Source organism: Colius striatus, chromosome 5 (genome assembly GCF_028858725.1).
Source record: "Colius striatus isolate bColStr4 chromosome 5, bColStr4.1.hap1, whole genome shotgun sequence".
Taxonomy (NCBI): Eukaryota; Metazoa; Chordata; class Aves; order Coliiformes; family Coliidae; genus Colius; species Colius striatus.
In genome coordinates, this window is record NC_084763.1 from 14,050,035 (window position 1) to 14,077,883 (window position 27,849).

The window sequence follows — 27,849 nt, forward strand, 5'->3', positions numbered from 1 at the left end:
GGTACAAGTCCTTCAGTATTATCTGGGCAAATTCCCTCTCACTGCTTGCTATTTGATTATTTGTCCCCGAGTACATCACCATCAACATTTATTTTCATCTAAAAGAGGGATTAATTTCCATTTCATTCCAGTACAAAATCTTCCAGACGGACTGGCCATATCATATTTGCTCACAGACCCAGATACTGTGGTCCACATAAGAGCCCTTGAAGATGCTGCAAAACCCTGCAAACATTAGGACTACAGAGTTCTGCTTCCTGGCTCAGGGACACCAGGAAGCCTGTACAATTAAGTTTTCATACCTTGTGCTGGTAGAGTTATGCCCTGTGGCAGCTTTGCAACAGTCTGCCAGGCAAGAGGACTTGACATCCAAAATCTCAACCAACGATGGATACTCATGCCATATTGCAGCGTTTCCTGTTCCATCTAGTTCCACCAGCAGATGTGGAAGATAGAAGAGGGTAATCCTCTTTGCCATCTGCCTTTTACACCTCTTCAATGAGCAGGTTTTTACATAAGCTGTGCTCTGAACATGGGTTGGGACCTAGCTTTTAATGTCTACCAACCCATGCAAGTGTTTTCTGTTATACTTCCAGAAGTCAAAGCTGGCCATCAAGTACTTAAATGAAAACAGTTTGGAAATTCTCTGTTGCTATGAGGTTCAGTCATTTCTTCTGTTCTCCACCATATTGCAAAAGAGACAGGAGGCTTCCATGGAGACAAAGAGGGAAGGGGGTTGTCTCAAAAGGTTCAACTAATTATGCATCCTGTAATTTTAATAAACAAATTGAACATTTTTATTTTCTAACCACATTAGACTTACTGTGCTTGTTCATACAACAAAGATAAGGTACAAATCCGTTTCCACAGACTCCATTTTTTGTCCCGTTACCCCCTTAGTTCACTAAGGGGTCAAGCTGGTTTGAATTTTGCCCTGACCATATTTGGGAGTGAAGAGTTGCATAGAACAACCTCTACTCAAAAGGCTACTTTGCATATTTATTCAAAAGATACAACACTGCCCATTTCCCAGACTCCAACCCTGGGCTTGACTTCAAGACATCCTGGAGGTACTGACAATGTAATACATGAAACTGAGATGTTTCTCTGGGTTTATATGCACAAAGATAAAGAGGAAATGCTATACCAGGGAATATACCATTTTCTTTATCTGTGTTAACAACCCTGCAGAGAGACTAGATCAAATGGGAACTACTTGTGGTAGAACAATGTGTTTCATGGAATGAGAAAGCAAGCAATAGGGTAGAGACAAGGGCTGTATCTCACAAGATATATGGGAGTCAGTTTTAGATGTTCTTACAGGGTCCTGACAGGGTGATGGACAAAAGAAAATGTTTGTTTACAGGGGAGGGGATGGGAGAGGAGAGGAGAGGAGAGGAGAGGAGAGGAGAGGAGAGGAGAGGAGAGGAGAGGAGAGGAGAGGAGAGGAGAGGAGAGGAGAGGAGAGGAGAGGAGAGGAGAGGAGAGGAGAGGAGAGGAGAGGAGAGGAGAGGAGAGGAGAGGAGGCAAATCTGAGTCTTCTCACATTCCTAGAATTTACCTTTTACTCGCACTGATGCACTTGAGTATAGCTGCTTTTAGATTTGCCTTGATAAATTTATTTTGTAATATATACCCTGAGACAAACAAGCTTTCTTTTCTAAGAGTATTATTTAAATTTTAATACAAAAGAATGGTACTGGTGTCTTTACCAACTACATCTCAGGAAAGTTTCCTTTCATTGTGGCTCCATGGAGTATATATAGGTCTAGGAAACTTAGGGCTACCATCTAACAATGACATGAGAGATTTTTCCACCAGAGGATCTTTCTGGAATAATCAGTCAGTATGTACCTATTCCTTACACCCCATACAATCATTCAAACTGCACTACATTCTCTTAGATATCTACTTGGAAAATTATATTGTTTCCAAAATCTTGATTATTTTATACGTTTTGAGTTAAAATTCTTATGTTTATGTTTTAGTAAAGCATCATTTAGAACTTGCCTTAATTTTGTCCCTACTCCATACACACTTCACTCAGATATCTGTGTGTATGCAGCAAAGAAAGACAAATCTGGCAGACTTCTGACCTTATGCTGCAGAAGTGTGGCCTGACTACTCATTCCTGTCATCTTCAGCAGTAGCCTTTCCTCTATGTACTTTCCCACATTTGCCTTTAATAAAAGTAACTATTATTTCAACAAAAAGCTCCTTTCCAGTGCAAGTCCTTCCAATCAGGAGGGCCTCTGGTACCTTCACCTGATACACAAAGGCTGCCTTGGCTTGAAACAGATTTGTGATTGTCAAACACTTGTGTCTTGGATCACACTGAAATTTCTCCCTTTAGAGGAGCAAGTGCTCAGGCTGGACACGAAGCTGCATATAGAGAGGTAGCAGCAGAGTCAGCCACTCACCTTTATACCTGAAGGGCCTCTTCGACCTGCTGCACCCTAGGAAGGAGTGGCATGAAAGTTTACAGCCCAATTACTCAGCGATATGTGAAACAACTTACAACAAAATACATAACACACACAATCAAATAATATACAGCATCTAGAAAGCACAGGTTATTTCCAAAGGAAGATTTAAGTTAAAAAAAAAAATGAAAGAAGAGTGGATTTGGGACAAAAATTCTTACACAAGTCTTACCAAAAAACCCCAAAGAAGGTTTTTGATCCTTAGTAAGTGCAGAGGGAAGGCATCTCACACAAAATTCTGAAAAAATCTTCCCAGTCAGCTGTCCTTTGCCCCAAGAGCCCTTTCTCTCCCTCCGAGCTAAGAGGTCTGCACCAGTTTCTGCTGCATAATGCTCAGCAGCACTAGTGAATGTTACTGTTAAATCTCACATCAATAGAGACTTTTAGGATGTTTCTGCAGCCTGAGTGAGGAGTGATCATCATGTCTGACCTTGGCATTAGGCACCTTCCTGACAGACTGAAAGAGATGCCTTCTTATGTTCCAGACTCCAGTGGAGTAAAGACTAACCCAGCTGCCAGTGAGCTTATATACAGGCTTGAATGGACATATGGAACTTGCAGTCACAGGGAGGAAAAAGGGTTAGGTTTATCCATGGTGAAATTATGAAGCAATTAAGGCTCATGGAAAGGGTTGCATTGAGTGACTTTATATGAATAAGACCTGAAATTAATGGGACAGCAAAATCACGATTGACAAAAAATACCAAGACATATTGCAATACACCCAAACTAATAAATTTGAAGCCAAATACGTTTCACTATGAAAATTTTAGAAGATTTTTGTTCCCTCTCATTGTAGGATTTTTAAGTGAGGGATAAAAGGAAGCAAGGGAAAAATTATTTTTTCCAAAGGGAACTCCATTGTATGTTGTATGAGTTACTTTCACCCTGTTTTGATTACAACTCTTACACCAGGGCCAGCATCACCCTGCTCCCCTTGGAGTCCATGTGGTCCAGGATCTCCCTGCAAAACAAAGAAATGAGTTATTTAGATATTCTGCCTTTTTCTTGTAATTGTTCCCTCTTTGTTTCTTCTCCTAAGTTATTTCATTGCAATCGGTTGTATCGTGCTAAATGCTGATTCTTGTTTCCTGCAAATCTTTTACAACCAAAAATCACAAATCAGGGAGATCGTGCTTGCTTTGGATTTGCTATCTGTCAGTTACTACAAGCTGCTAGTGTCATCCTCTTAAGATTCATCCATCACCACTTATATACCACTGTGCAACTACTTATCATCTTTGCTTATTCTTTCCAAACAAAGTGTGACAATAAAACGGGCTGTGTGTTTCTGTTTTCTTTTCTTGCTCAAACACCTCTTAAAAATTCAGGCAACACTAGATGAGCATATAAGTGTTGATATCCAGTGCATTTCTCCCTGCATGGCTTTTAACAGTATCCTTACAACCCATTACTAGAAGCCTCTCAAGTCAGTGATGTAAATTTGTGGTAATTATTTATACTAAACTTGTATTTTCCCTTATATTATAAGACCATTTGCATAGTCTTTGTTAATCTTTTAAACTTTTAAAAAATATTCTAAAGGATCAAGCACTTCTCTAAGATTTCTGTGTTGCAGACAGACACTAAAGGCAAAACACAAACTAGAAGAAAAGAGCTGCTTGGTCACCGGGCAGCCAATAGAACTTAACAAGCATGCAAATCCTCTCTTTGTAACGTGTAACTACTTGCTCACCTGCTGTGCAGGGTTTCCCTTTTCACCCTTAGGACCAGGAACATTATTGCTAATCCCAGGATCTCCCTGGAAAAGTTAAGCACAAAGCTCAGCATTTTCAGTGACCACATTTTTATTACTCTGATTGTAGGCAGGATATGAAAATAGGATTAATGAGACTTGTCACTGCAGCAAACAGAAAACACAAAGGCTGCTATTTTAAATGAAGATGCAAAAAGATGAAAAGAAGTATTACTAATGGGCAACAAATCAAAACCTGAAAATGGGAAGCTGTTCTGGTTGTTTGCATATAGTTAACTGAGTTAAGATCCTAACTGGCTAGTGAGTTTCAGATAAGGTTACACTAGAATGAAGTCCTGTTTAGCCACTTAATGCTACACACAGGTGAAACTGTGATCTCTGAGAGAGACAAGTTACCATGATACCCGATTTTTTTCAATTTTTTTTTTAAGGAGTCAGCACTAGATTTCACTGTTTGGAACAAAGGTCTTTGAGATATCTGTGAGAAGACTTAAAACTTTGATACAAGAAGCGAAGAAGTGTGGTGTCTCCACCAAAATCTTAGTCATAGAATCATAGTCCTTGGGGACTGCACTTATATAAGGCTCTGGAGTATATGAGTTAATGTCAGCACGAAGGAGTAACTTGCACTTGTATCATTATAAACTGCTAAGTGTCAATGCACAGGATTTTTGAGTGATGGAGAATTTCTTTGTAGGATGGGAGCCACCAGGGGGGACTAAGGAGTTATGTTTCCATGGTAAAAACAAACAAATACATATAATGAAAAAGCAAGGAACAAGCAGGAAAATCAAGGCTTAAATACCTACCCTTCAGGGTCCATCTACATCTAAAGAGTTCAGGACTCCTGGATGTATGCCATACTTTTTGGAGAATACTGCAACATCCCAGATTATTAAAAACTTGTCAAATCATGTATATTTCAGGCAACTCCATCACAAAAGTCAAGCACAAACTGAACAAAAATGAAGGAATATACTTACATGATCTCCTCTTAGACCAGATTCTCCCCGTTCACCTGGTTCTCCTCTAGGGCCTTTTCTGCCCTAAATTCATAAAAAAAGCACAAGCAATTTGGATACAGACAGAAATGGTATTTGTGGTAGAGGAAGGCCACACAAAAGAACACAGATCTGAAAGTCAGTGGGGCTACAATGATTTACAGCAGGAGCCATATGATATTAGAGAACAGGCAGCTATCAAAAACAACTCACACGTACTACAGATAGTATCACACTTTGGAAACAGGATTCCATAACATATAACCATTACTCTAAAGGATAGTTCACCCGTTTTCCTGTGTTGCCTTTCTCTCCAGAACACCCAGGAAATCCATGCTCTCCCTAGATTCAAAGGGGGAAGAAAGAAGAAAAAAATCAGTGGTAGTTCTTTCTGATACATGTGGTTCTCAAATTTTGTCTGGCCGAATCTAGCTTCAATCAGATATGCAACTTTAAACACTAAACAACAGAATTTCTGTTCAAGGTTAAAGCTTATTCAAAGGTACAAAAATCTGTACTTTTGAATCCTGAGGTAACTGCACTGCACATTTAAACCAACAAGATTACCTGCTCTCCATCAGTGCCATCAAATCCACTCTCACCATGTTCACCCTGTAGCAATATGCAAAAAAAAACCCTATTAGCTTCAGTCCCTTTGCCTCTTTCAGAACAGGAAGAATAGTTCACATCACTTTTGGAAACCTGAATAAGAGTGCTGGTTTTCAATGGCAGGCATAATATTTAATGAATTATCAACTTTTAAAGCAATTTATAATTAAAGACACTTAGTAATAATATGTTTATTAAAACCAGAGATCTTCATCAGGATTTAAATTCTGCTTTTCCACCTGTTGGTTTTCAAATCTTTTTCCCAACTGCAGAGGCTTCACCATCTAGATCTATTTCAAAATGCAATTACTAGTATCAGATCTAATGTGCTTGTCCTTCTGGTTTCAAACATCATATGTGTTTGTATTGTGTCTTTGAAAAAAACCAAAACCAAAAGTAATTTCATACCATAAACAATGTCTTGAAAAGGTAGAAAGAATAGCAATGATAAAAACAATTACAGAAGACTTATCTTAGGCTTTAAGACCTGTTAAGAAACTTCATTACTGTTTCAGCAATGGATGCCTGCTATATAAACAGCAGTCTCATTCCCAGTTGAACACACACTGCCCCTCTCTTTGTCTGCAAAACTGAATCACTGTATTGTAACAATCTATGGAAGCAAAACAACCAACCCCACCATAATGAGTTTGCAATGGTAACTTGTTTGTCTGAAGAGTGAGGCTTCTTAATAGAGTTAGTACTCTGAGAACCTTACTTCATTTACATATACTTCACAGTTGTTTTAGACCTGGCCGAATAATACACTCAAATTGTAAGGGATATTTGGAAGTGCTTCTTCTGTTTTTCTTTACTAGGATAAAAATGAAGGAATTACCTGTACTGGCTTGATTTCTAATAAGAAATGAAATTTGCAGAGACCACCACTATGAAAGCTGAAAGGACATTCAACAAATCATTGAAAGTGACACAAGAACATGTTGTAAATGCCAGCTAAACCAACAGGAGTTTCACTCTGATAGAGACTACAATTGCTCTGCAGGTTTTGATGTTAAATTGACTTTGCAAAACCATTTAGTTGTGGTTCTGAGAAAAAATTTAATGACAGATTATTTTTTTAGTAACAATTTCATATGTGCTACATATGTGCTGGCTGTACATTTTGTAAGATTAATGTCACACACAAGAATTTATTGAATAAGTATTCCAGAAGAATTCTGAGCACTGAGCAATCACGACTTTTATTAAATTCTTAATTTTTCCCTCGCTCATTTCCTACCTCAGAAAACCTGAGTAAAAGTTCTTGTATTAAATATTCATGTATTGCCTTTCTTTTCTTCAAATAGCTGTACTAAAATGCCTTACCAATTTCAATAAACTAACTCAACTCTACTATGTTAGTAGTATTCAGTCACATTTTTAATGTGTCAAAACTTTCATATTTTTAGTTAAAATAAAATTAGCAGATATAACAACAACATAATGAAGACATTTCTATATTCACAGGATTTCAGTAGCTTTTGGGATCATCATAAGTCCTACCATACAACTGAACTTGGACAAATCAAAACTTTCAGCAAGCACTCTCCCTCTCCTATAATTAGATGCTTCAGATATTTCAAGGAAGACGAGTTACTTCAGGGAACAGAGTAGAAAATGGAAAAGGGAAGAAAAATACATGGGAGGATTAAAAAAGTCAGTACAGAGCAGAACTTCAGAGCTATCAGAAACATTCTCTTAACTTTCTCAGATGTATAGCATGGAAGCAGATATTTTGTGAGTCTTTGAAGTTCCTAAATCTTTTCTAGGATTGGTTTCGGTAGAGAGCACCCAATACAATTTGAATTCCATTTTAGTTGCACTAGCTTGGAAACTAATAATGCCATTATGGATCATGATCTTTCAGGCTTCACATATTATTAATGAATTGATGAGGAGGATGTTTCAAAGGTTAAATATGCAGAGTTGCAAGATTAGTGGATGACAAAAACAGCTGAAGAGAAGTTTGGATATTGAAAAAGTGTCAATAATGATTCCATGAAAACACTATCCAAACATGCAATAAATATTAGTCGAAAGATTTTTTTCCCTCCTGCTTCAGTTTCTCAAGAATTAGAACATGAGACTCATCTGTCAAAAATTATCACTTTGACAGATAATTAGAATAGCCAGTAAATAAATTCCTTTCCTGTGAATTAGGCTAAATCAACTATGACTCAACTATGCTAAAAATACAACACAAGAACGCTGGGGTTTAATAATGTGATACCTAATAGCTCACTTAAATCCATTCTTTAACAACCATAGCAAAAGTACATTTTAATACTCTGAAGTTTTTACAGTGTTTTCCTACCTTGTTGGTATTTTCATCCTACAAGGTAACATGACCTTAAAAGGAAGGACACTTCTCAAAGAAAACTGATCACACCTGAAAGCACATACCTGGCTTCCTCTATATCCTCTGGCCCCCTGAAATTGAAAATAAACATAGATTAAATTCGGTGATGGTGTTTACATTGAGCTGCAGAAGCAGGGCACAGTAGCTTGCTGTGCAGAGGCAAGCTGGTCTCAGTATCGATAGTCCCCACTGTAGATCCCTTTACAGCCACATACAGGATTGATTCCTTTCCTGTGGGAAGACAGTACAGCCTTCATTTTCATTCCTGTTCTGTAAAGCATTATAGTTTTACCTAAGGCCAGTCTGGAGCTGATGGAGGAAAAGTCACTGGCAAGCTGCTGAGTTAGCAAACTCCTCAGTCACTTGACCATGCTTCAGTTACACAAAGTGCCTCTCAAAATTAGACAGCAAAAACTGTCCATTATCCTTGCAGCTGGGTCTTACTGTGCATTCATGCTTCAGGAAGACAGCACCAAGGCTTTGTCCTGAGTACAGAAAATAGGTTTGTGGGAAACAAAATTAGGAAATGCTTCAAAGTAACATACTTGCCTTACGGCCTCTGGCACCTGGACATCCCCTGTCTCCTTGAGTCCCATTGAAACCAACTGGACCCCTCTCTCCCTAAGAAACAAGAGAGAATGTTCAAATTCACCCATACAATAATGACTACCAGTGAATCATTCACTTCACTAAGGACACAAATGGAAGTCACTTGGAAATTTTCATGCCGGCTATAAGAAAACAATCAGTTACTAGTTTGAGTTACACGTGGTTCTCTGCTCTCTCTAACATAATGTCTTTTAGACTGTACCACTAATCTCTGACTGGAATTTCTGTGCTTGAAGGTAGATTTTTTGGTAGGTTGCTTTTTAAGTGAACATTGAATTTTCTCTAGTCACTGATCTTTGAAGACTTCTATTTGAGGTTTGTTAGGGTGGAAGTTCTACAAAAAGCATATCCCCTTAAAACTGCCATCTAAGAAGGTAAACAATGACACATGAAGTGAGAACAGTGAACATGAGCTCTTGTACTACTATGCAAAAGAGAAGACAAACTTAAGAGCCTAAGGTCAGAGGATTAAAGACCATTCTCTTTTCTCACCTTTAAAGACAGGCCTCTCTCTAAATTAGCAAAAAAGCAATATGGATCACATTCTAGATTGTTAGACAATGGTGCCACAGAATCACAGCACAAGATGGAAGAAAAGAACTTTAAGGATCCTAGCCTGGCTGCATTGCTGTGATGACTATGTGACACATTAAGACTAAAGACTAACTTCTGAGATCAGTACTACACCGTAATAAACCAAAGCTATCCATCATTATCTCCTCTCTCTCCTTTCCGTGTAGCATCTTCTGTAATCTGTTACCAACAATCTGGTTTCTGCTGTGTATTTGCTACACTCAACTGTTCTGGATGCTTCAAATTCTTATCTTGTGGCTAGAAAAAATTTTAGCCTTTAGCAAGGAAAATTTACAAGATTCAAGTCACCTGTAGGTTTTACACACAGGAGAAAGCTTCTGAAAGTGTGGACACGACTTCTTCTCATCCTCCCACAATAAAGAAAAGATGAAAGAAAGGACCATAACATTCAGAAACAAGACTTCTGTAATTTACCTGTTCTAGAATATTATGCTGAATTCCAAGGAGGTTAAAAATAAAAATTCAATTTCACACAGGAAAACAAATTCAAAAGTGTTGTCATGCCTTCGCCAATTCAAAAAAGATGAGGCTCAGAAGCATTCAAATCAAAAAGTGGTGGAAAAATTGAACCATCCCATTTCACTACATTCAAAATGTTTCTCATTTTAAAACACTCTCAGTGTTTGAATTTTAATTCTTACATATATCATCTCATTCATATCTGAAAGTATGTGAAAATACTTCTGTTCTTCAGTAACATCAATATTAAGTCTGGAAATGCTTATAGGGAATTTTATTCTATCATTCAGCAAATCACGCTGCCTGAAAAAAATTAATTCTGTGAAACCTGCTCCAGCAGTTATAGCCGGTAACTTCCAAAGGAACAATAACACCACCACCACAATGCACTTATGATCATCACAGATGGCTTTCCCCAGGTTGCCTCACCAGAGGTAAATTCAAGCTGCCCAATGATGACTAGTCTCATGACTGTGAGAACTAGAATTACTTTATTGTGAATTTTAATAGTTGTGCACAGAGATAAATCCTTGGCTGTCCCTTGGTTTGAAGGCCTCTCCCCTGTATTTAGGAATAATAAACACCTCCTTGGTGTAATATTGTAAATCTAGTTGTGTGTTTATGGTGCTAAGGAAGTTATGTCTTATTCTTAAGGGACTTTTGTTTGCTTGTTTCTAGACAGTAAAAGAAGAAAAAACGCTCCTAGTGGGCTAGGCTTTGGCTTATGGCATTATGCTCAAGTTTATGTCAGGAACAGCACACTACAAAGGACTTGGAAATCACCAAAATACACTACAAAATTCAGCTTTGTTATCTAGTCATAAGACATTCACTCATACTAAGAAGGGAAGGGATGAGCTTTTCTATGAGAACTATCAGCACAGAATCTGGTATAATCTATCAGGACAAATGAGTATAAGGAGTAGCTATAAATATGTCACAAGAGATACTGTTATGTGATTCTTTCTAATTCATTCTGTTTTTTTCTTAGAAGTTATTATTAACTTTGGTGAGAGCTGCCAATGCACAGCGATTCAAGCCTGTGTATTTACCTGCATCTAAATATATACATGTTGCCTAACCACATTTTAGGTTAACATTGATGACCATCAAGTGAATGAGTAAGTACAGACAGGCTCAGGCAACAACCAACAACATTTTAGCAGGAAGGAATAAAATGGTTACTTACAATCCCACCTTCCTCACCAGGATGGCCAGGAGATCCTCTGTAACCTGTACCTCCCTGAAAAACAAGGACTTAAGAGGTAAATAACATTCTCTAAGCACACTGGGTTAATTTCTATCAAATTACACATGGAGATAGAAAATATTTCCTGAAAATTGGATCTGGTTATGCTGAGGCAATTACATTTACACAGACACTCTGCACAGTCTTATGTACCTGATATGGCTGTGAAAAAAAGAAAAATCTCAACAACGTTCAATATAAAATTTCAACACGTTATTTTAGGAAAATTCCTGATGACCAAATATCCCACTGAGCATATTAAATACATTTCTTAGTGATTAGGAAAAGAAAGCATTATACAATAATAAAATTCTAAGGTGACATTAAAAACATGAGTTGAAAACTTGCAAGGACAAAGGTACTGCAATACCTTACAAAGGTTTCTAGGAATATTGCAACTCTGCATCTGAAGTCATGAAAACCTTACACCCTCAGGGCAAAAGCTTGAACCAAGTGAAACCAGAACAAATGGAATTTCTAGGAATGAAAATGGACAAAAACAGATTTGTATTGCACAAACAGGCTTTTACAATTGTACAACCCAGACATCATGTCTGTTTGCCTGGAAAGAACTGTTTTGTCTAAGCATACTAATCTATTAATTTTTAGTAAAACAGAAAGGTATAAGAATATCAAGAGTAAGAGAAGAAATCAGTAAATTGATTTATGAATAAATATTAGAGGACCATACTTTTGCTATGAGATAACCAAAAATTCATTTAACTGCAAAAACAGAACTCAAGAGTGTGAACTACAGATATAATCTACCTAGCATCTTTCTGGAATAAGTAGAAATAATAGAATGTAGTCAAATGGAGACTATGTATACTAAAAACCTCAATAATGAAGTCTACTGTCATGCTTTTTTTTCCTTTTCTTAGTGGAAATAATGTAAATTAGTACCGTATTAGATCAGAAAAAAAAACTGATAGAAGAAGATATTTGGAATAACAAGAGGTACAAAAGGACAAGGCTCATATCTAGTTAAGAAGGATTTTTTTCTACTCTCAGCTTGTTGCCTGGAAGTTTCTCACTCACAACAGCTAACAGGTCAAATAGACTTGATTTTTTTAAAATCCCACTCAATTTTTTTTTGAATCAGAGAAGGAAAGTACTTAATAATTTTTTATATATACAAATTATTTTCATTAGAAATATACTTTTGCAATAGGAACATGTAGCAGAAAAAATATCATATTTCATGTTTCTCTTTCATCTGTCCTAAGAGCAAAGGTCATGGGCAGATGCAGACATACTCTGAAATACTACCAAAAATGAGAATATTTTAAAAAATAAAGCAATTGTTGCACAATGTCTATCTTAGCTCTCCTACCTTCCTTCCAGGACTTCCCTGGCCACCATGATCACCATTTTCTCCAAGGCATTTACAAACAATTTTACAGCATTTCCTTTCGGCAACAATATCCTGGAAAATTACATTTATTTATGTATATTAATCATCAAATAAAGATTCTTTTTTTCCCTTTTGTTTATTTCACAGAAGGACTCACGAGGTTTCTTTGCAAGCTGTTTGCAATCTCTGCAAATCCAACACTCAGAGGTTCGTTGTATCCAAATCCTCTGCCAAACTCTATTTCCCGAAGTTCAGTCAAGTTTTGTGTATTGTCCAGGCCAACTAATAGAAGTGCATCAAGACCTTCAACATAAGAATAGAGTCATTTACATTAGTGAATGTCTGAACTACATTATTTATATAATTGTGAATAACAGCAGTTCTCTAAAAGGTTTATGTTTCATGGCTTCAACATGGTATGTTAAAAGAAATCAAGCTATTGAGAACAATGTGTAAGAGAAAAATACAGACCAGTAATTTTCCAATTAGGTGCTCTCCCCAGCTGTCCAACCAGACTGCTACTCAATGCCCAAAAAGAAGTGTTAAACTCTTTTCTTCTGCAGAAGTCAGAGTTGGGTCTAACCTCTGGTGCAGCACTTAGTGAGAGAGCCTGCCCTGAATTGCCCCAGTCCAGCACTGTCTGCCAACCAGGGACAAGCCTTCCTGTACACCGGTTCACATGGAGAAGAAAACACTCTCCCAGTGACTCGTGAGGAATGCCATATGAGTGTGGAAAGGTAACATTATGTGGAAAAGTTGCAATGGGGCCATTAGTAGCAGGAGCATCAATATGGTACTGTAATACCTTTAAAGTGAAGTGAGTCAGCTGCTTTTCTGAGATTTTCCAGCGAATCATCCAGCCCATCTGAAAATACTAACAGAACCTGTTAGGACAGGGAGTAATGTCAAGCCAGTTGTGAAGAGACTAAAAGCTGAGTCATCACAGAAAGTACAGTTTGTGTTGAAAATTAACTACGAGGTGGTCAAATTGTACTACGCTATGGTAGATCTGAAACGTGTGCTGGGAAACGTGCTGAGGAGTAAGAACAGACACAAAAGGCTCTCTTCCCTGACAGCACTCTCATTTGTTTGGCTGATCAGTTCATAGCAGTACTATGAATTGTATCTGTCATCTTAGTATACCAGTTGGAAGGCCAATTCTGATGTGACTTATCCACTGAGGTGTTTTATCAGTTCTCTATATGTGAATGTGGAGAACATCAAGCAACAAAAATTTCCCTTTCTGCAAGAGCAGCTCCAGTTGTCTCTCAATTAAGCCACAGTAGGAAGTGAATCCTCTCGGGGTCTAATCCTCCCTCCCTGCAGATGCTTATGTCCCTTGTCCTTTCCACACAGACAGTGCATCACTCTGCTCTACTTTGCCATATTTTTCCTTGTTAAAACATGAGGATTACCTCACATACAAAGTCTGTTCCAGATCCTTTCTATCAGCTACATTCCTACCTTTTCAGGTCAAAGAGCTATAGTTAGGCCTCTTCCAGGGCTGAGGGAAGCATAGTTTCTTACAGTTGCTCTCCAAGCTACCAGTCTCTTCTCATTTCTCTCCTTGCCTTCCCCCTTCAAACCAGCAGAAGTTTTTTTAGACATCACTCATCCAATGGATTAGGTTTCCCAAAAGTGACTGCACAAGTAAACTGTCTCCTGTCTACAATTGTAATGACTAAGTCCTCCTAAACTCCCTGACCAACAAGTGGACAAGTACAGTTAGAGCTCCTTCCCTCTCACCCTTATTTTGCGTTCTCTATATGAAGCCCAGCTTCAACCAACTCAAGCCTTAATTCTATAAAAGCTAATTTTTCCACAGGTGACAAAGGCACATGAAATGACTGCCACACCAAACACCCCACTTGGCGTACTAAAGCAGCAACAGGACCACAATTTCAAAGCAGGCAGAATTTACTGGGTTTAGTGGTAGAAAGCTACCAATGTGCCTCCAATATGGAGGCACTGATACTGATTCTGAATTTGATCCAGCAGAGAGTGACAAAGTGGAGAGCCAGACCATGGATGGCTAAACACATCACAGATTGTTAGAAACAACACTGTAGGCCTGAGCTGGACTTTTTTTTTTGCAATCTTTTAATCTAAAAACATGGGTGGCAAGGAAAGTGGGGTGTTAGCATGGGCATTATATATGTTCTAAAAGCTTTCATTTTTATAAATCAATACATTGGAACACATCTGAGTCTTGCCTTCTCAAAAATGCTGGAATTAGCTCCAACATTTTCCTGAAAAGTAAAAAAAAAAAACAAAAAAACCACCCTAAATAAAGAAGAAATTAAAACTATAGAGAATCACTATCCCTGAGGAATGTTTGTAACCAACAATCTTTCCAGAACAAGCATGTTATTGCTCAGGATCCTAGGGAGATTAAATTGTGATTTCCTGTGCATTCCAAAGCTTTGTATTTTCCATTTGCCCAAATAATATCACAAAGGAATATTAATCCACTGTTAAAGTGTCGAGACGTGTAGTGTATCTGTTTCCAGTAATGCATGAGCAGAAAGAAGCCTTGCTTAAATCTAATCTTCAACAGGGATCTAACAGCACTGGCAATTAGGAGAAAAAAAAAGCACTGCTTTTACTTTTATATCAAAGAAGTTCTCTCAACTGAGACCCAAAAGTAGCAAAATTGTATGCGGTCCTGTTGTTTAAAATAAAATGACATTTTAAGAAATCTTTGGGAAAAATCAGTATTAAATATGCACAAAGTACAACCTAAATTGGTAAGCCACACCTATACAAATGCTGTAAAAAAGAAAATGACAACTTTCACCTGAAAGCAGGGGAATACTTAAGAATATGGCTTTCTCATTCGACATTAGATTAAAATAAGCACCTTGTAAGTGTTAAAATGAGGTTCATAGAGGGAGACTATGTAATTTGAAAGGGCTAACCTGTCCTTCCTCTGTAAGAAGGTCTTCCTGTCTGGAGATCTTACTAAGTCATAATATTCGAACAGCTACCTCAGGATATGCTCAGTGAGTCAGTGTCTTATTAAGAATAAACTGTCAGGGCAATGACTCTGAAACAGTCCAGTGAGATGTAACTTTCTTTCATCTAAGTGGAACAATTCGCCATTCACTTCAAAATATATTAGATTAAGTCTTACACTTCACTCTTTACCTCACTTAAATACAGATAAATTAACTGCAGCATCTATGCAGACTTTCCTGATCAAGTTATCCATGAGCAGAACTCAGCTTTGTTATTTGAAGCTGTCTGACAAGTCAACTACACTGTCTCCTGCAAACACAGTTCTTGGCTGATGTCTTCTGTGACTTCTGCTTACAGTTGTCATTATCCTGGAAAGAGATTCAGGATCAGGATGTAGAGTTTCTGAAAGAGAACTGTTTCTACTACTCAAAGTACAAAGGGATTCCAAGGCAGATATAGAAGATTTTTGGTACAAATACTGATGAACACATGCATTAATTCAAATGTTCTAGATATCATCGCATTGCAGAAGTGCCTAGACAACTGGAGCTACTATATGCAGTTATATCAGTGGGGAAGGAAGAACAGGAGGTTTCATACAAACATAAGGAAACACAAGGATGGCTAAGCATTAGTTGTCACAGGTTGCACAGAGAGGCTGTAGAACATCCATTCTTGGAGATACTCAAAAAACATCTGGACGGGTTCCTGGGGACCCTGCTCTAGTTGATACTCCTTTGGACAAGGTGACCTCTGGATCTCCTTCCAACCTCAAGCATTCAGTGATTCTGTTTACTAGATTCATCAACTCCCAAAGTAACCTTTTGTCTTCCTGGACTACTCAGCATTAGAGTCTGTAAACTGCATAATTTTCCCAATATATACATTCACACCATTAAGTTACCTTAACTTTGGCAGAGGTCACAGTAAAGAACTTTTCCCCAAGTGCTTGTAAGAATTCTGCATTCAGGTAGGTGTCCACAGTGGCCTGTGAATCTAAGAACTTCTGGATATTCTCTTCATTATAATCTTCAAAATCAGAGTCAAAGATTAATTGCTTGGACTGTGCCAACACTTGGAACTTGAATCTGAAGTTAACTGGAGAGTCGGCATTACAACTGGTATTTGGCAGAGATTTCACCTGGAGTAAAAGCTTGGGGAGGAATGCTTGCAATTTGTGTTTCACAAGCACTGTGGATGCTGGCCACGTGCGCCTTGAAATATCAATTGCTACAGAAAGATCTATGTCACAATCTGAAAAAAAGCAGAAGAAACAGGAAACTATAAACATACACTACTTGTGACCTTGTCTTCTGTCAGAATCACGGGAGTGGAACAAAATTCAATATCATAAATCCAAATCACAAAGTCACAACTAGTGAGATAAGTTTTTCATAGCAAAAAAAACTGATGCCATCAGCCCAACAGTGTCAGTGGTGCTGTGTGAACTTGGAGATAGTAAGGACTACATTACTGGATATCTGCACATACCCAAATTTCTAAACAGGTCACCGTTCCCCAGCTGTCAAAGGGTCTAATCTCACAAATGTTTCCACGAGTTTTGCTACCAGCTGAGAATGTGTAGCCCATATTTAAATTGCAATGCGAAGCTTAATGGCTGATTGTGCTTTATCACTTTGTCACAAGACCCAATGATACATACAAATGTAAAACACACCAAAGAAATAAACATGAGAGAGGCACCATTGCCTACATGCAATGTTGTATATCTTCTGTATATCAATAATAGCTGCTGTAAGGTCAGAGTTGCCTCAGTTATGGAATTGCTTGCATAGCTTCTGATAATATCAGCAAATATTGTCATTTGGATAGTTCCTATCCCAATCATTTAAACAGCTAAACCACTTGGCACTTTTTGGTTTTTTTTGTACTTCGATTCTTCATGTGTCATGATGAATTTTACTCTGTGCCATTAGATGCATTATTGTCTGTTGTACCTCTGCAAGGAAGTCAGAGGCATACAACTCTATCTGTAAAACAGCACTTCCCTTAATTTTGTTCCTTCTTCACCCATAGACTCTGAAATACTTATCAAACACAAGGGGTTTTTTCCATATTTACTAGTTTGGGCTAGTTTCTTTAGACTATTCTTCCATGTGAGCTTCATTACTCTTCTCTGGACCTTCCCTCACCCATGAAAAAGATGAATATATTCAGCTCTTTAATCAACTGCATTCAGAAATAATTTAATCTCAGAGTGGCCACCATTATGTTTCGATATTCTCTTGTGGCACAAACAGCCATCTTGAGGGTATGATTTGCTGGTAAGCAGCATGAAAATCTTTAAATGTAAAAGGTGACATTGAATGAGTTTTTATGGCTAAAAAATCCAACATTCCTGCCTTGGAGCAAAAATTTATACAGCTTTTCTGTTTAAGTCCACAAGAAAAGTTTTTTCGTAAACAGTTGAATATACCTATACACACAGAGATGTCTACACACACCCCTCAGTCATGCCCCTTGGGCAGGCTGCAAGGCTGCACATCTGATTTCAGAACTCATAGAACACCCATGATGCAATGGCCATCAGTTTAGGGAACAACATTTTTCTAATTGTGAGGGATGTTTCGGATTAAACCTTTCCATAACCATAACATTTATTGTTTCTTCCAGTATGTGTTTATGCCCAGCACACATGCAGTATGTTTTCATAATGAGTTTTTTTCTGAGAATTGGGTCTTTTTAATCACACAGTTTGCAGACAGTGTGAAAAGCAACCATGGACTCAGTTTAGCCCTTATTATTGGTATCCACACTACCTAACTCTCAAAACATTCCCTGCCAACTCCACAGTTTACCAGCAATAATACCAAAACAGTAGTAAAGCATTCACTTTTCTGCTACCATGTTGTGCAAAAGAATGTGTAATTTAGCTTCTGATAGGTACTCTATATTCTGTTGATGCTGGGGCCTGGGCTATAATGAACTATATGGAGTTAGACAAAGAGGGAGGAAGTTAGCAGTTCATCTTTGAATCGCCTTTGGCAGCAGAAAAAGAAAAGAAAAGAATGCCTACGTGACAGCAAGCTTGACCAGGGAAGAAATCGAAACTACAGACTGTGACGGAGGCAAGGTCAAAACAAGAAGACAGGACAGAGCATTTAACTAAGCATTGTGTGATCATATATTACAATTTGACTAACAAATTGTAATATATGTAACTAACAATAGTATAAAGCTAAGCAAAATGTAAGGTAAGCATAACCATAGTCTAGTGTGAGAGATAACAAACTGAAGGCCAAATACATGGGGTGGTGTTTAAGCACAATAAGGTGGGTGTTTTACCACAATGAGGTTGGTGTCTAAGTTGTTACAAAACCGAAACTTTGAAGCCTTATGCATAGCACATGATTCTTAGTATTAACTGATTATCGTGAACTGTAGCATGTATACAGCATTTGTAAAAGTATGTAAGTGATGATTATGTGGCAATAAAGTTGGAGTCGATGCACATCAAATTGGTGTCTGGTCACTCCCATCTCGCATGATGAAGAAGAACCCCTGCACATTGATAATCTATATTTATTTGCAGGAGTAAACACCTCTGTCTAAATAACTTCTTTTTCATGTGTGTATGTGCACCCACACATATCCACATTCTTAAACTGCCCTGTCTTACAGCTGGAAATCTATCTTTTTCCCCTGTTGATGTTCTATACCTTGAATGTAGTTTTTTTTAATTTGAAAAACCTGTCAGTTTAAGAGAAGGTGACTGGAAAAAAGGGAATTAACAGATTTAGTACAGGAAAAAAGCTCAGTGAATATAGGAAAACAGAAGACGGGACAAGATTAAACAGGCTTCACACAAAGTTGACCTTTGTTTTATGAGACAAATCTATGCAAACAAACTAAACTAAACAAAACAATAAATACCTGCATCGGTGAGATCAAAGTCAAGATGCTTTTTTTTGACTTATCACTCTCTAAACATGTGTGACAGTAAAAATATACATATATATATATATAGTTTACTAGAGAGAGATACATAGTTTACTGCTGTGTTTCCCATTAAATGTCCCTGTTTTCTTGTCATGAAACACCAAGAGGTGCTGCTGCATCAGCAACAGCCATGCTGTTCCGCGGCACTGCATTTCACTTTCAGAGTAGCCCTCTCTGCCTTCAATAGCCTGAGGAAGCCTTTTCAGCTGGAGGCTTGCTCAGCTCCTCGAGGAGGTAAAAAGGAGTAGGGGTACAGAGCTCATACTGAAACAGGCCTACCTGTCCTTCTGTCTGAAAGCCGCCTGGGAAGATATAATTCACACAAAGAGCAGCTTCTGGTTTTAGTGGAGTCAACAATGAAAATGATATTCAGTTTCAATGATATGAAAACGAAACATTTTCTGAAAAAGGCTCCACCAGCTCTAATGAGATAAAATGGAACATACTTTGTAGAATCTATGAATCTGACCCTGGTTTTCTTTGCAATACATTCAGGCTCAGCTTCAGAGAGTACTGAGCATAAGCTTAGCTTCCTATTTTAACAATTAAACCTCATTGACTTCAATACAGACACTGAAATGTGTTCAAATGAAAAAGGATGTTGTCCTGAACTGCAACATCACTGAAAATCAGCCTCATTGTTTTCAGACACATTACACAATTGACATAAAGGGCACTAAAGGACATTAAAACCAGGACCACTTATCTACACCTCATTTTCACAATTACACAGTATGATCAACTGAAATGGCACAAGTATGAAGCCAACTTCTTACCTTCTATCTCACTTTCAATTAAAACTGAAAGTTTCCCAAAAGTCTTGTGGACAGATCTTGGAAGTCCTCAAAATTATAAGCACTACATAGATATTTACCAAAAAATTGCTGGCTATTTACTGAAGCTCAGATGAATTCTGGACATCTATTCCAAGAACATACAGGGAGGTGCCTCTCTTTCTCAATTTCCTGGCAGGCAATTCAACTTCATCGCTGGATTCTCCACTGGTGATTAGAATAGCTACCTGCAGGACACAGTTCTGCTACCAGTAGGTTGAGTGAAATATACTCTATTGACAAAAGCCAGAGGTTTCCCTGTCTTTCTCCAGTTCTGTATGACAAATTTTCAATCTACTCCCAAACATCACTTTTCAAACACTGATTCAGTAAGAATTCTTGGTAAGTCTCATTGCTGTATTGTGCCAGCCCAACTTGGATCGCATCAAGGCCAACATGAAGACTTGAAACCAAAGTGGAGAGGAAGTTTACATTCTGAAAGTCTTTCTGACCAATACTTGTTGAAGCATCCACTAAGACAACATCTGTCAATGTGGCTTTTCTGCAAGCACCCAAAAAAGACCATGTAGAAGAATAAATGAACCCAGCTTCTTCTCCAGTTTTGTTCATGAGCAAGGAAGAACTGACTGTACATTCCATCATTCACAAAATAAATTGCAATTGTATTCCATGTTTCTGCTTTCCCTTTCTTCCCCTCACACCATTATTTTGAGTATTTTAAAGGCAGACAGGTATTTTCTAGAGAGGGTCAGAGTAGTTGTTGAGGGATATGGTTTTTAGTGATGAGTTTGGCAGTGTGAGGTTAATGGTTGGACTTCATGATCTTATGGGTCTTTTCCAACCATAATTACTCTATGATTCTATTATTCTTGGGCAAAGGAGACATGCTGAAATTCATACCAACATAATTTACATACACAGCCTGCTCAGAACTCATATGCAGTAAATGCATATGGTAATTGCTGTACATGCTTCTGTATGTAAACCACAATCATAAGGATATGTTGACCTGCTGCCAAATGAGCCCAAAGGAAAAATTACTCGTGCACTTTGAGCTCCATTCTGCAAGCACACACTACTATTAAATGTTTCTTATCTGACAGGAAAAAACAAAACACATCAACTTAAAAAGGACAACAATTACTCATACTAAATACTAAACTCATGTTTTCATACCTTTCAGAAGCACATGACACTACTAGAGCATGTATGAAACAGTTCTAGTTTCCTCAAACCAACAGTCATGCAGGAAAAAGTCTTCAAATGGACAGAATGCTTTCTCAAGCAGACCTTCCAGAGATCTGACTATCAAAATTAAAATGCAAAAACCTGTGACTTACCTTGCTTTTGGTGGTCTCACAATTGTAAGAGTTTTTAATTGCTTTTGAAAATAAGGCATCTCAGCATGAATGACCAAAAATCTTGAGGTTTTGCATTTAGTTTTGCATTTTTTAGGACAATACTCTAATCCTAGTTTTAATATATATTTCATAAAGACATAGGTTAATCCTAGTTATACCCATAAATTGTCATCAATTCTTAATCACTCTCTGGGATTAGGTATAAATGGAAACAATTTTGCTATCAGTAGGATATAATTTCTTTAGTATATTACCAGTCTGCTGTGTCTCTATAGAGCAGAAAGTGGAAACAAAGAGAAGAACAAGAAGTTGTTTCCAGTCATCCATTCTGAAAATCTCCCTAGAAAAAAAAAAAGGTAAGAAACATAGAGAATTACTTCCTCAGAAAGAGATTTTTAATCATGGAGGGAATAGGTAAGTGCATTTTAGTAACAGTACAGAGGCTTTCTGATTGCACCCAATTTAAAGCAGCACTTTAAATTCATAGTTTCTTTACTCAGCTTTTAACATGCAGACTACATGCATATAGCCAAAATGAACTGTTCACTGCACTGCTCTCACAATCATGCTTTGTTCTGATTCACGCGGCTAAATTTACCATGATTCAAAAATTTATCCAAAAACAAGTGATTCACAAAGTAAGATTAATGGGAGTTACACTTCTAAGTTTCCCCTCTAGGCTTGAAATTCCTCACTCACACACCTATTTGGTGGTATCTGGATACAACATATGTAGATAAGAACAAGCATTAGAAATGAATTATGCCAGTTGGCCAGTAACGAAGACACTTGCCGTGTAAAAGCACCTACAACTCAATGATGTGGGAAATGGGAATGAAAATCTAGGATGGGAACCTATTTCCCACTTGCTCTTTATTTCTCCCTTCAGCAGCCCCTATTGATGCTGCAATTTTTAAAATGTGCAGACTAATTTCCCTGTTTGTGCCACTTATTTTGTCTTATCTTCACATAAGAAATCCCACTCATGCACTACAAGCTGCATAAGCAGATGTGTTTCATGCCTTCTACATGTATTCTTCTTATTGATAAAGTAAAATGAAAGAAGTAATTTAATGGAAAACCCATGTCATATAGCTCATAGATACTATGGATCAACGCCTAAATAAACTCATTTAGAAACATGGAGTGTCATAAGTCCTGCATATTAAGATAGCAACATGTTAATTCCAAAATTTATTTGAACATAAAACAAGATTCACAAGGTTCTAGGAAAAGCTACTTAAATATGTGTATCTCTTTAGCTGTTTATATAAATATATGTAGGCATAATCTATGTAAGACACTAACACTTCTCAAAAATCCAACTCTTCTTTTTACTTGAATGCAACTGTAGGAGACAGTAGTATGAAAATTATTAAAAGTCCTTAGAAAACAATATGAAAGGATACATACTTTAAAGTTTATTTTACTGCCAGAAGTTTTCCTTGTTTGTTCCCAGAGACTGACCAATACAGTAAATCCCAAAGAAAGAAAATGATCCACAAATTCTTTAAATGTTTCACTAAGATTGCTTGCAACTACATTTTGTCTTTGCTTTTTTGATCAACTAACATCCCAAGTTTATCTTCATTACGTTGATGTTTTACACAGCTAAAAGAACATAATTCTGTACACATTTGCGGTCAGAGCAGAACTCAGACAAATATTAATACACGTCTTAAGCACTCTATCAAAAGAAAGGAAATTTGGAGGAAACATCTGTTTTTCACTTACAATTGATAACCATGTTGCACACAGGTTCTCTCTGCACACCCTAGTTTGAGGACATTTTCCCTTTTCCATTTGTATGTACTAAGAGAAGGAACACAATCTTTCTTGTGACAACTTCAAATGCCATCTCCATCACTGTAATTGAATGTGATCATGTAGCTTTCTCCTACCTACTGAAATACTCCAGTTGGATTTCTTCAGCTTTCACATGTTGATTTCATTCCTTCTGGTGTCTTGGAAAAATCCTGAGTCCTGGAACACAGCAGGCAGACAGCTTCCTCTCACATGCCTGAGTCAGTTATTCCTTTCTCTGCCATCCCCTTTGCTCTCACTAAAGCAAATTTAAAGCCTGGATTCCATCTGTGGAACTTCCTGGTCTCATCAAACAGTAAAACAAGCAGAAATCCATCCCACCTTCCTACCTCACCCACTCTCCTTACACATCCACACATTGAACTTCCACCACTGAGACACACTAATACCAGAAAGATAAATGCTACTGTAAAAATAATGCAAAATATTTTCTAGGTGTCAGCTCTTTATGTAAATCAGTTAACTCCTCTCTACAGGTATATTTCTTCCAATAAGTACATTATGTTTTTGATAGCACTGAAACATCCCCAGGAAGAAAGTTACAGCTTTATTCATAGTGTTACTTGCTGCAGGTTTTTCAGAGAAAATAAGAGTTTCCTAATTATTCTAGGTACAATCACATGGACACTGTTGGAAGCAAGCTGATCCTGGGTGACTTACCCGACTTTGGAAGTCGATGCAATCCACATGAAGTTTCAGGTGTTCCAAAGAGTGGTTTCATTTAGAAGGCTGAGCAGCTATCATTGGAAAGAATGTGGTCATAAGAACAGAAACATCCCCACATACAGACAGCCAAATGTACAAGCACACAATCAGCTCATTGGGTGTTTACAACCAGTCTTAAATGGAAGAATTGACTGGCATTAAGTCAATGTCGTTTGCTGTTAGATTGCTGCCTGTGAGCTTGTGGGATGGCTATTTTCACTCTACTTGATTTTAAAGAATAAAAAGACATAATTTTCCATTTCAGTATTTGGTGTTCCTTTTATAAGCTATTGTCTATTTCTTTTCTAACAATTTTCTAATAATTAGCATGTTATTGTTCTGTAAGCCTTACATATTCATTACCATTCATACTTGTATCTTCCTCCTTAAATTGTACAAATTGCAATGAGCTCACAACAACATGTTTTTTTTTTTTAAATGGACCCTGATACTCCAGTAGCCTCACACAGTTCTTAACCTATCACAAAATTAAAAAACAAATTATAGTTTCTCTGTCCAGTCAAGAGGATCTCTCCAAAATTAAAGTATCTATCAGAGAACCCATTTAATAGTGCTGGCTCCATATGTGAAGTAACAATACCAATGCAGTCCCTCCTGAAGTCAAATGTGTTAAATGTATTTAGTACATATTTCTATTCCCTCAGGAACAGAACCTGAGCTCTCAGCACCCTTTAAAAAACTAGTCTATCTACCCACCTTCCCCTGTTGTCTGCCAATAATTAGAACTAAAAATTCCATAAGATTCAGAACAACAAAGTTTCTGAAACTGCTTTGCTGCCTATCCTAACCCCAATACTTTGCTTTTGAGAAATCTTCAGTGAACAGACCATTTTTTCCCCAGAAAGCTAATCTTCATCACAGAATAAAATAAAAACCTGAAATAAAATAAAGCTTAAAACTGAAATAGTTGAAAATAAGATCTAACGAGGATACCTATTGTATCTACCTAAGCCCACGGCTGGCTATTCTGAGTGCCTTGTAAACTTTTACTTCTTCACTTTGTACACTCTTTAAATACTTATTTACTACTCACACCCTAGTTTAATTGGTATACCCACTTGAAGTTAATTAATGTCTGCTTTTAGGTGTATAAATTCACCGAGAGTATCCCATGTTGTCGATAAAATATGAACATTACTGTCCATAGGACCACGGCTTTAGACTTTTTTCCTGGCTTAATTTCTTTCATAAAGAAGTCAGGCTGACTGTTACATTTCACCTTTCATCTCAGATTGGGGAAACAATTTGAAAATCAAATCCTGTAAATGGATTTGTGAAGCTAAAGAGTCTCTTAACCTTGTTAAACAACTTCTCATGTAGAAATTACTCATTTTTTGACCCAGAACAAGTTAATTTTCAACCTCCTAACCATTTTGTTCTTTGGTCTCAATAAAAGAAGGGCAGAAGGGGACCTCATATGATAATTTGGGATTATAATCAATAGTGTGTATATATACATGTCTTTCACAGCAAGGTCAGTGTACCTCCTAAGGGAAGTGTAAAGGAAGGCAAAAGAGCTCCATGATACAAGGAATATTTTTACCAAATTAGAAGGTCCTTATGGAGCAGCAGATACATTTGTTAGTGTTCTTCTATCAAATCTGGCTTTAGACCTACTTTGTGTTATGACAGGTAGTATCATAGAAGTATCAAGGATCAATTTTGTTTGCTTATAGAAAAGAATACAAAAATGATGAATAGAAAGCATTAAAGCAGGAAATCAAAACCATTTTACAGTCTTGTAAAATGGGCCAGATAAACCCAGATGATGATAAAAGTAATTTGTCATATCCTTGCCAATTCCTTTGACTGGAAAGTAGACACATGTGAACAGCATACAAGGCTAAGAATATCAAGTTCACCCACATGTGTTTCACTGAGTCATTTAGTAAAGGATGTTAAGTGAACTAAACACAAACATTTAATTCATAAAAGTAGTCTCTTGAAGCCAAGACTGCTTAAGAAAATTGACAGATGTGTGCCTCTTGCTCCTAGGAATACAGAGTGGGAAAGCATCCTCTACACAGCAGTAAGTACTCAAGCTCAGTCTCATCTGGGACAAATTATTTTTATTATAAATCTTGCTTTAGAATAGAAATAGTGCAAGTCACCTCAAGTCGAACTACCACAAAGTGTGTAATTCAAAATTGAGAGCAACCATTTCCATACAATGTTATAGAAGTTTTTGAACCACCAGTACGTTATCCACTACCATATGTTAGGTATACCTTTGAAATAGGACTCTGTCAATCTGAGCTTACTGGTCTTTTATAAAAGCTTCAGCTAAGAAAATTGTAACCTTGCAATAGTCAATAGATGCAAAACTTCTAACATTGCCTGGCTAGAAGAACCTAATTGCTTCCTCACTTCTGATGCTGAAAATCATGACATTTTACTAGACTCTACCACTTTTGATAGCAGGAAAACATGAAGCTAGACGGAATGAAGACTTTTGCTTTTGAGTATCTTCACAATATCTGCCCTGAAAACAACTGGAAATCTGTCATTTTGTAGCTATAGATGTGAGGTGTATCTTCTCTGTCTTGTCAGTTGTAGGCTTATAATTGCTTATAACAAGTCTTTTCAAAACACAAAATTTAAACCAAGCTTCCACTAAGACCCCAAAAATATATGTATCCTGTAATAAGAAATAAATCAAGCAAAATGCTGTTCATTTTAAACTACCCAGTGCTTTACTCATTGCCATAACTCTTGGAAAGCTGAAAAGGCAAACACACTTTTTCTTGTCTTATTTTTCCATACTGCAAACCACCAAAACTACCATGTTGCCAATAATTAGTTCAAAGCTCATTGTGTCTTACCACATGAAATGTCTTTGTACTATCAACAAAGCACAGATTTTAGCTCCAAGACTTTACACATCCATTTCTGAAGTGTCTTAATATTATTATCATGTGCATATTTTCCTTTGAATCATCTAGAATAAATTTTGTTTATCCAAAGGCTCTTTGCTTATCCACTGAAACAAATAAGATTTGTTTGACTGAATTATACTGTATTTGGATTTGAATGTCTTGAAGAATTATGTAAATGATTGTATGAAGGCAAATCAGAGCCTAATAGTTTTATGGCCATCATCTTTACAACTGTAGCTGTCGCAAAAGCAATGAAAAATAAACAGCATGTTTGATGTATTGTCATACCATGAGAACAAACAAAAGTAAATGCTAGAAGTGTGGAAAGCTGACACTTTCCCAGGTGTCCACAGTACTTATGCAAGTACCTTAGAAAATGTTTTTTGTGACACCTTGCACTAGATATAAATTCAGATATAATGTAAGTTAATACATATGTAGATATTTGTTAATAATCCTCACTATATTAGAGATCTTAAGGAAAACAGCTTGGCAAGGAGCTAAGGAACTTTAAACTGGCTTCACAGTGAACCAAAATATGAATGAAAAATAGCAATTTCTTCTTGAAGTGAAATTAACTTGAAAATAATTTGGCATTCCTCAAAGTAATGCATTTTTTCAAAAAGTGGTGTCCACTGATTTTTTGTACATACTATAATGCCAAGACTTTAAATACTAATATGACCTGTATCACACTTTGCAAAATGAGGGTGCTTTGGCTTCATTTTACAGAGGGAAAACAAGGAATCAAGACACAAATATCAGCTAATAACGGTGTACTCGGTTTCAGATGTGGCATTTCAGAGTACCTAGCACCCAAAGCACAGCCATTATTGATCTCAGTTAAAAATAGCTAGTCTCCAGTACAAAAAATAAAATTAAATTAAAAAAATTATCAGGCATGCATAAAAAAAAC

At 37.2% G+C, this 27,849-nt stretch overlaps 1 protein-coding gene across 1 annotated transcript in view; it reads right to left on the bottom strand.

The window, feature by feature from the left end:
* LOC133625507 (collagen alpha-4(VI) chain-like) overlaps nt 1-24,020 on the bottom strand; it is a 43,631-nt gene extending 19,611 nt beyond the window's left edge. Inside the window, 20 exon segments of the mRNA XM_061996913.1 lie at nt 2,421-2,456; nt 3,394-3,447; nt 4,180-4,245; nt 5,184-5,246; nt 5,490-5,543; nt 5,769-5,813; nt 8,214-8,240; nt 8,719-8,790; nt 11,021-11,074; nt 12,414-12,506; nt 12,592-12,737; nt 13,240-13,318; nt 16,297-16,646; nt 20,129-20,155; nt 20,158-20,232; nt 20,235-20,384; nt 20,387-20,449; nt 20,452-20,772; nt 21,762-21,847; nt 23,992-24,020. Coding sequence (XP_061852897.1) covers nt 2,421-2,456; nt 3,394-3,447; nt 4,180-4,245; nt 5,184-5,246; nt 5,490-5,543; nt 5,769-5,813; nt 8,214-8,240; nt 8,719-8,790; nt 11,021-11,074; nt 12,414-12,506; nt 12,592-12,737; nt 13,240-13,318; nt 16,297-16,646; nt 20,129-20,155; nt 20,158-20,232; nt 20,235-20,384; nt 20,387-20,449; nt 20,452-20,772; nt 21,762-21,847; nt 23,992-24,020 — 1,890 coding nt within the window.
* Between the last annotated feature and the right edge of the window lie 3,829 nt (nt 24,021-27,849).